Genomic DNA, 10,510 nt, shown 5'->3' with positions numbered 1-10,510 from the left:
CTTGAAGCACATAGAGGAGGGGACGAATCTGTTTTAAGAAAACTTTAATTCATATAAGTCTTAGTTTGGTTTACTTTAAACTTTGCCCAACTTGTTTTTTTTCACCATTTAGTTTACTGGTTTTTACGAAAGTTTACTGTACTTTATCATTCAATATATTGTGCAACAAACTTAAAACACATTCTCATTATGTGCTAACTTTCAGATATGACTACTGAAACCAACGTGCAAAGGAAAATTGGTCATGTTTTCCCTACTGTGCCGCCTCAAGTTGTCCCTCATGTTACCCCACGTGCTGCTGCAGTTGCTGTCCGAGCTAGTCACGGTGAAAAACCAGAGAAGTTCACTGGTGTGGACTTCAAAAGGTGGCAGCAGAATACAGTTGTTCAACTTGACGACGCTGAACCTGACCAGATTTCTGTCTGAGAATGCTTCTAAACTCAAGGAGGGCGAGGGAGATGTTGAATCTGTTAGTGCGGTGGAGGCATGAAATCATTCTGATTTCTTATGCCGAAACTATGTACTGAACGGATTGGCCGATTCGCTCTACAATGTGTTTTGCGAAAAGAAAACGGCTAAAGAGCTATGAGAATCTTTTGACAGAAAGTACAAAACCGAGGATGCTAGGGCCAAGAAGTTTCTTGTAGACCGCTTTCTGGACTTTAAAATGGTGGATTCAAAGCTTGTAATCAGCCAAGTTCAAGAACTCCAGGTGATTCTTCACTGAGATTCACGGCGAGGTGATGACTTTGAGCGAATCATTCCAAGTGGCTGCTATTACTGATAAGCTACCACCAGCTTGGAAGGATTTCAAAAATTATTTGAAGCACAAGCGCAAGGAGATGAATGTTGAAGAGCTCATTGTTCGATTTTGGATCGAGGAAGACAACAAAATTTAGGAAAGACGATTGTTTTCTCCTGTTGCTGCTAAGGCAAATGTTGCCGAGCATGGTCAAAGCTCGAAAAAGAGAACTTTTTCTTCCTCTAACAAAAGGTTGAACTTGGGACCCAAAGGAGGCATTTCGAAGAAAAATTTCTCTGGAAAATACTACAACTGTGATGATATGGGTCACAAGGCCTCCGGATGTAAGAAGCCGAAGAGAAACCGAGAGGCGAATGTGGTAGAGAACATTTCTCAGCAGGTTTCGAACATGAATCTCTATGCTGTAATATCATAAGTTAATCTGATGGGTTCGAACCCTAGGGAGTGGTGGATCGACACTGGTGCCACTCGCCATGTTTGCTCGGACAAGGAGATGTTTGCTACTCTCGAGGAATCTGAGAATGGGGAAAAGCTATTCATAGGAAATTCCGCTACTTCTGAAATCAAGGGTCAAGGTAAAGTTGTTCTAAAGATGACATCTGGAAAAGAACTGACTCTGAACAATATGTTGTATGTACCTGACATTCGCAAGAACTTGGTGTTCGGGTCATTTCTTAACAAGCATGATTTCCGCATTGTCTTTGAGTCAGATAAGGTTGTTTTGTCGAAAAGTGGCATGTTTGTAGGCAAATTTTATGTTTGTAATGGATTATTCAAACTCAATGTAATATTATTAAGCATGTGATTAATAAAGTTAATACTTTTGCTTACTTGCTTGAGTTTTCTTGTTTGTGGCATGGTAGACTTGGACACATTAATTATGATACAATTCGTAGACTAATTAACATGAAAAACATTCCTGCATTCCAAATTGATAAACAACACAAATGTGAAACTTGTGTTGAGGTAAAACTAACGAGATCATCTTTTCGAGCAATTGAAAGAAATAATGAACCACTTGATCTAATTCATAGTGATATATGTTATTTAAAAGGTGTACAAACTCGTGGTGGAAATAAATACTTCATTATTTTTGTTGATGATAACACAAAATTTTGTTATGTATATCTTCTTAAAAGTAAAGATGAAGCTATTAACAAAATTTTCCAATATAAGAGTGAAGTTGAAAACCAACTTAACAAGAAAATTAAGGTGCTAAGAAGTGATCGTAGAGGTGAATATGAATCATCATTTGCTGAGTTTTGTGCTCAACACGGTATCAAATATGAAAGAACTACACCTTATTATCCTCGGCAAAATGGCATTGCAGAGAGAAATAATCGCACCTTAAAAGAAATGATGAATGCGTTGTTATTAAGTTCTGGTTTACCACAGAACACGTGGGGGAAGCTGTTCTAACATCAAATTACCTTTTAAATAAGGTGCCCCGAAAGAAGAAAGATAAAAGTTCATACAAGTTATGGAAAGGTAGAAATCTTCCTACCAATACTTGCGAATGTGGGGGTGTCTTGAGAAGGTTGCAGTATCCACTTCGAAGAAAGTAAAGATAGGACCAAAAGCCGTTGATTGCATTTTCATTGGATATACTCAAAACAGCAGCGCTTATCATTTTCTTGTACATAAATCTCAAATACCTGATATTCACAAAAATATGATAATGGAATCAAGAAATGCTTCGTTCTTTGAACACATGTTTCCATACAAATTTAAGGAAGAACCCAAGTTCATACAAAATATTATATGAGACAACTGAAAAGGAACAAGAGCTTAACTAAGATATTGAACCTAGACGTAGCAAGAGAGCTAGGACTGAGAAATCATTTGGTCCAGATTTCAACACTTTCATGATAGAAAGTGAACCTCAAAGTTTCAAGGAAGCAATGAGTTCATCTGAGGGACCTCTATGGAAAGAGGCTATCAATTTCGAAATGGAATTCATTTACAAAACCATATGTGGAAGTTAGTAAATCTTCCTCCGGGAAGCAAACCACTATGATGTAAATGGGTTTTCAAAATGAAAATGAAATCAGATGGAACCATAGATAATTATAAATCCAGATTGGTAATCAAATGTTACCATCAACGTGAAGGGCTTAATTACTTTGATACATATTCTCCTGTCTCGAGAATAACCTATATTCATGTGATACTCCCAATTGCCGCCTTGCGAAAACTTGAAGTACACCAAATGGACGTAAAGACTGCTTTTCTAAATGGAGATTTAGAAAAGGAAATTTACATGGAACAACCTGAATGATTTTCTTCGATTGGGCAAGAAAATAAGGTTTTTAAAGTGGTGAAGTCTCTATATGACTTAAAACAAGCACCATAGCAATGTCACAAAAAATTTGATAAAGCCATGATGGAAAGTGGATTTAAATTAAGTGAATGTGACAAATGTATATACATAAAAAAACACTGAAAATGGATATGTCATTTTATGTCTTTACGTAGATGACATACTTATCATTGGTAGTAATGATAAGATGATCAAATCCTTCAAGAAGTTATTGAACTCAAGATTTGACACAAAAGATTTGGGCTTAGCCGATGTAATCCGTGGAATTAAAATTCATAGAACATCAGAAGGGCTAATTCTGAGTCAGTCATATTATGCTAACAAAATACTTGAGAAATTCAATAATGATGACTCTGCATTGACTATAACCTCGATAGATACCGGTCAACATCTATCAAAGAATCGAGGTGAGAGTAAGTCTCAATTAGAATACTCTCGAGTCATTGGAAGTCTGATGTACTTAATGAGTTGTACAAGACCAGACATAGCTTTGCAGTAAGCAAATTGAGTAGATTCACGAGTAATCCAGGAGTCGAACACTGGAAAAGCAATTATCAGATTGCTAAGATACTTAAGGTACACTCGTGATCATGGGCTGCACTATACCAAATATCCTGCTATTATTGAAGGATACAGTGATGCAAATTGAATATTTGATATGAAAGACTCAAAATTTACAAGTGGATTTGTATTCACTTTAGGAAGTGCAGCAATTGCGTGGAAATATTCTAAACAAACTGTAATAGCCAGATCCACGATGAAATATGAGTTTATAGCTCTTGAAAAGTGTACTGAAGAGGCTGAATGGCTGCGTCACTTTTAGAAGATGTTCCAGGATGGGAAAAACCAGTGTCAGCTATATGTATACATTGTGATAGCCAATTTGCGATTGGAAAGGCACAAAATAAAATGTATAATGGTAAGTCTAGGAATATACGCCGTAGACATAATATCATTAGACAACTACTCTCAACTTGATTTATCTCTGTTGACTATGTAAAGTCAAATGATAATATAATGGATCCGCTAACCAATGGATTAAACAGATAGTTATTTGCGAAAATGTCAAGGAGAATGAAGATCAAGCCTATAGAATAAATTAGTGTGAAGAAAAACCCAACCTACGCTGACTGGAGATCCCAAAAACTAGTTTTAATGGGACAACTAATCACACTGATTTGGTTGATCACTCTGGGGGTTATCCCTAGTCCATTCTTATTATGAAACAGTGGATGTTGAGGGAAAGGTTACGACTTTTAGTGATTCTGAAGAGAAGAATATAGAATCACCTATGTGAGAGAGAAGTGGAGTCGCTTCAAAAGAACTGTTAGGCTCAATTCTAGACCCTTTCGCAGAACCAGGCGTGTGTTCATGGCCAAAACGAACACAATCATGAGAACTGTATAGTATCAGGGAGTCTTGTGTGAAGTATATCTTAATTTACATAAACGGCGGAACAATTCAAGGACATCATGTGTACTTGTCAGCTAGTAAAACAAATATATTTCATAAGAGAAGGTTCAAAGGGTAACTACACTACCTATCCTATGCAGGATTCAACTGTAGAACTTTGTCACCAAGATTTGTATCAATTTTCATTCATGTGGGGGATTGTTGAAAATTTGAATCAAATTTAGAGTTTGAATAAAAATTATGTCTCACGAATGTGGGAGTGTCTTTTGGCCCTTCACATTCTTGAGTTAGTTGGGGCTCATTATTGTGGAAGTGTCTTTTGACTTTCTACATTCTTGAGTTGATTGAAGATTTTTGTCTCTTTATATTTTTGAGTTAATGGGAAGATTAATTGAGTCAATTAATCTTGCATGACTCTTGGTGTGCATTTTGGGGCTTATAAATAGTGTGTTCATTTCTTCATTTCATGTAAATAAAAATTTTAAAAACACTCAAGATTACTTTCAAGCATTCTCTTTTATTTCATATTGTTAGCTTTCTATTTGGCCTCCGTTAAATTTCGCTGATAAAGTGAATGTACGTTTTCAGTTCGCCGTACTAGTGCCTCGTGCTAGTTCACTGCTGGTTGTTCCGTTGTATAATGGGAAACAGACGTCCAAGACGATCCTCTAAGCACATACAGGAGGTGACAAATCTGTTTTAAGAAAACTGTACTTCATACAGGCCTCGGTTTGGTTTACTTTAAGCTTTGCTCTACTGTGTTTTCTTCATCATTTAGTTTACTGGTTTTTACGAAAGTTTACTGTACTTTATCATTCGATATATTGTGCAACATATTTGACAAAATATGTATCATCGAAAATGATGACTTTTAAATTAGTGGACTAAAATAGTAGATTGATCAATAATAATACTAAAAATGAAAAACATACAAATTACATGACTATAAATATAATTTTTCCATGCACATACTTAGCTTGCAAACAGAAAATATAACTAACCTCTAAAAACAGCTTGTCTACTCAACTTTTGGTTGCTAATTATGTGCAGCTAGGTAAAAGTATTTTAAAAAAGAAGGAAAAAAACAAATCTGTTTCCATGTTGAAATGGCCAGGCCATTGTTCATGTTTTGGAAGAAACAAGGAGATCAAGTTGAAAAGCGAGCCACATCTTGATGACAAGTCAATAGGTCAGTTTCATTGTTTCCTTTGCCTTCTAAATTCGTCCTCTTGTTATTCTTCACATCTCTGTGTTTGCGTTTGCACGGATTTTGTTTCGATCCGATGAATAAATTTCAAATGACTGAATCTGAAATCTATTATATTGATCCATAGAAAAATTTAGGATGAAAAATGAATCAAATTTGTGGGAATTAAGAGAATCCAAATAAATATAACAGATTCAGATGATCACGAATCCAAATAAATATAATAGATTCTTGCATGTGCATTGATGTTTTCAGATAGGGTGTCTCCAAATTAATTAAAATGATTTCTATTTTGCATCAATTAGTAGATCTATATCTGCTTTCGATTCATGTATGTATAATCAATATTATCGATGTTTCCTTTTTCACGTGTAAATCAAATTTCTTGTCTACTTCTTCCTACGCCATGCAATTTTTGTTTGTATAAAGATCTGAATTCGGATATCTACATGTTACATTATATATACACATATATTATGACGATCGACGCTAAATCTCGAGCTGAACTATATATATATATATATATCAGGGAGTATGAATATGAAAATAGAGCAAAGGCATGATACTGCAGACTCAAATGATCATGGTAAAAGTAATGGCTTGATCATATTTAGCTACCGCGAGCTGGCTACTGCAACCAACAACTTTAGGCAAGAATCCCTTCTCGGGGAAGGTGGTTTTGGCCCAGTATACAAGGGCAAAATAGAAACCACTGGCCAGGTATTACACACAAGTTATATGAAAATTAACACGTTTTACAATTTCAGCTCTGTTATTAGTCAATTCACGTTCTTAGTCCACAAGTTTGCATTGTTTTTTTCAGTTTTATGTTTTTTCATCATAATACTGATATGGTACCGGAAAATAATGACATAACACCGAATATTGATGTTATGTATTATTAAAACTGAAAAAAATGTAAATTAGTTGGCTAAGACCGTGCATTGTTTGATAGATAACATGACTTATAAAAACGAAAACTGTACAAGTTACATGAACAAAGACGTAGTTTTTCTTGTATTAACTCAAGTCAATTTTGCGGGTGTTCAATTTACTTGCAGGTTGTTGCTGTTAAACAGTTAAATCATTCTGGTTTGCAAGGTGACAAGGAGTTTCTGGTGGAAGTTCTCATGCTTTCTAATCTGCAGCACCCTAACCTCGTGAGTTTGATTGGATATTGTGCCGAAGGGGAGCAGCGCCTTCTTGTGTATGAATTCATGCCTTTGGGATCTTTGGAATGTCACCTCCATGGTTTGGACTTGATTAATTATTACTCTCGTGTGATCGCGTAAAATAATTATGCATGTTATCATGATCTTCGATTTTCTGATAAACTGTGATGCCCATTTCTTGAATAATGTTCTAGACAATACTAGCATCAAACATGAAATAATAGAATAGAACAATAATATCTAGAAGAGTTGGTAAGCAAAGAAAAATTCATGGAGTAACTTAGTACGTGAAAAGATATGTGGTGATGATAGGTTGACATTGAATTATTCTAGAACAGAAAAAGTTTGTAAAAGCAGAAAACAGGTTTATATGAATTTGTGACAACCACATCTGTACAGGGAAATGACCAATATTGCACCGTAAGTAATTAGCCTAAGTTTGGGTTTGGTCTTTTTAGGTAATCAAAATTTGGTCTTCAAATAATAAGTTAATTTTTCTTATTTGTGTTCCTGTTTTGCTGGAATATATGCATGTCATGTCAGCAATATACAACCTTATGTTAATAATATCTAGTGTCATTCTGTAGTTTGGTGAAAAAAGACAATTGTGGAACAAAATATTTATTGTATTAATACCTAGTTTTGACTCGATGATTGGATCATATACAAGCTAACTTACATGATGATTTTGGTCAGGAAAAACAACATTTTTTGTATTATAATATAACTTACATATTTTCATTTTTTATCATGTTATTGGTCAGTTTCAATCTACTAGATTACATTTTTTTTTTCAATTTTAATCATTTTTCATCAGAATGCTTACATAACATCAGTCAAATTAACAATGTCCGGGGCCACATCATTGTTTTTCGGTGTCACATCAGCACTCCTGTGGAAAAATACTCAAATTGAAAAACTGCAAGTTAATGAAGTAAAACTTGTAAAGTTCTAATGAAACATAATGTGACAGATGGATTAAAGAAACAAGTAAAATTTAAAGTCTAGCCTACGTAATTTCCATTACCCATTCACTAATCGTATATATATCCAAGATATATATAACTTCTACATTCCTTTATGTCCCCCAGTTGCCTGCATGAATATAAATTGTTCATTTTTGTATCATGAATTCAAGATAAATCCTTAGATCATTCATATATAAATAAAAAAATATCATCGCAGATCTTGCACCTGATATGCAGCCATTAGATTGGAAATCAAGGATGCAAATAGCAGCTGGTGCAGCCAAAGGATTGGATTTCTTGCATAACCAAGCTAAGCCTCAAGTAATCTACAGGGACCTGAAAGCATCTAACATATTATTAAGTGAAGAGTTCCGCCCGAAACTATCAGATTTCGGTCTCGCCAAGTTTGGTCCAGATGATGACAAGTCACATGTCTCCACCAGGGTAATGGGTACTCGAGGATACTGCGCGCCCGAATATGCTCAAACTGGAAAACTTACAGTGAAGTCGGATGTATACAATTTTGGTGTTTTTCTGTTGGAGTTGATCACCGGACGTAGAGCGGTGGAGGTGACTCAAGGAAGCACAATGCACATGCTTGTAGACTGGGTAAATATTTCCAAATAACTATTAGTATTTATATATCGGTGGAAGGGGAGTTGGTGGGGAGAGTTTGAGTCATGCATTATTCTTGCTATACACATGTTTGTGATCGCGGATAATTATCTTTATAGGCACGACCTATGTTGAAGGAGCGCAAGAAGTTCGTGAATCTTGCAGATCCACTACTAAAAGGCCGATTTTCAGAGAATATCTTAAGCAAGGCCATAGAAGTGGCTCTAATGTGTCTCCAAGAAGATGCACAATCTCGGCCTAACATGAGAGACATAGCGCATGCCATGAATTACTTGACATCCCAATCTTTGGATTATGATTCGAATAAAGATCATAAAACGGACGAAGGAGGTGGACAAAGAAGTGAGTTTAAGGAACAGGAAACGTCCAAACAGTTGAACATCGAAAATCAGGATCGAGAGCTTGCCGTTGCAGAGGCTAAGATGTGGGCTGAGACTTGTAGGGAGAAAAAAGGCGAACATATTAGGCCGGATTATTCGAACCGATGATCAAGTTGCACCTCGTCTGACAGCTATTATAGTCTTGATTTTCGTACATATTAACAACAGAATGGAGTCAAAATCTGTTTCCATCATAAAAGTAAGAACAAAAATAAGTGTTGAAGCATAATTTGTGAAGGAATTTGTAGAAGTAAGACTAGCAGCATGGCAGCACTTTGTCTTATTCTTTCTTACTCACTTTCCCAGGATAGAACAAATTTGGCTGTCTAAGCAAATATCGACCCATCCCAAGTAACTGCTACCCGGATCACCTACAGTGGCACCAGCACTGTATTCTTGTTTCTACTTTCTTTCCCTCTCTTTTTTTCTTTTGTTTTCCCCTGTATTTTCCTCATTTTTCCCTCTTCCACAGACATTATTCACACAGTTTTGTTTTCTTCTCGGCTATTTCATTTCGTCTTCTTTTGTCTATTTTCTTTTTTTTTTTCTCATTTTTTCTCTCTCACTCAATTTTATTATTATTTTTTAATTTTACAGGAAATACTATAACATACAAGGTTCGATTTTCTTGTTTCTTTAAATGTCTAATTTTTTTTCTAATTGTTTGGCTATCGAATTTTTTAATTGATTTTGTTGGTTTGTATTTTTACGGTGCTATTGATATGAAACTCTTATTGTGTCAATTCCATTTCACTGAATTATTGATGGTATGAACTTTAATGATATCTAGAAATTTTTTAGTGGGTAAAAATCTTAAGCCAAAAAAATATTAATTCTTATATAGTAAAATTGATTTTATAATATTTATTCTTATTTAATGTAGGCACAATTTGATCATCCTCACCATTCTCTTGAAGCCATGGATTTCAATGGAGATATATCCAATAATGCTCTTGAGTAGTTTTTTATTTAAATAATAGCCGATTAACATTGTTAGTTGAAATGAAGTCTCAAAACATATGAATTATTTATTTTTGATGGAAATGTGGTGATGAATTTTAATTTTTGATATTGCATGATGGAAATGTTCTAAATTTTAATTTAAGCATTAACATGTTAATAGTTTTATATTGTTAAAAATTTTGTTCATTGAAAAATAAAATTAATAATACTCATCAAATTCGAAAAAAATGATACGATTTTTCACATGTAAAAATTTAATATAGTAATTTTTAATGGCAAAATTATTAATTTAACATAAAATAATTAAAATGTTTATATTATTTCATATAAAATTGTTGGCTAATATTTGTGAAAGAAGAAAAAAATGGAGGGAAAACAAAAGAAAAAAAAATGGAGGAAGAAAAGTAGAAAAAAGAAAAAAATTGAAAAAATAATAAAAAATAGGCACGGCATCACCTACAGTGGTGGTACCACTGTAGGTGATTTGGGTCCCAAGTAACTGCCATCTCAGTCAATTTTTTTACTGGGAAAATTTCAATAATACTCATGTATATTTGGTTTAGATAGATTTCAAGTTCTCTAATGGGTTGATATTTGGTCTTTTGATAACAAATAGATGTTTTTTGCACTTTTAATCTTTTTTTCTTTTCCAAGTATTAATATGACTTCAGGCATTCTTGATATAACA

General features: G+C 34.5%; 1 protein-coding gene across 1 annotated transcript; it reads left to right on the top strand.

Annotated features, from left to right (window-relative positions):
- Window positions 1-5,551: 5,551 nt before the first annotated feature.
- LOC142531259 (putative serine/threonine-protein kinase PBL7) lies at window positions 5,552-9,321 on the top strand. The gene is made up of 5 exons (XM_075637354.1): window positions 5,552-5,685; window positions 6,233-6,423; window positions 6,765-6,954; window positions 8,061-8,452; window positions 8,578-9,321. The coding sequence occupies exons 1-5, from the start codon at window positions 5,595-5,597 to the stop codon at window positions 8,965-8,967; spliced, it is 1,254 nt and encodes a 417-aa protein (XP_075493469.1). The 5' UTR covers window positions 5,552-5,594; the 3' UTR covers window positions 8,968-9,321.
- The last annotated feature ends 1,189 nt before the right edge of the window (window positions 9,322-10,510 follow it).

This window comes from Primulina tabacum, chromosome 17, assembly GCF_025594145.1.
Source record: "Primulina tabacum isolate GXHZ01 chromosome 17, ASM2559414v2, whole genome shotgun sequence".
Taxonomy (NCBI): Eukaryota; Viridiplantae; Streptophyta; class Magnoliopsida; order Lamiales; family Gesneriaceae; genus Primulina; species Primulina tabacum.
The sequence above is the reverse complement of the archived record's forward strand: the minus strand, read 5'-3'. Positions and strand labels throughout refer to the sequence as shown.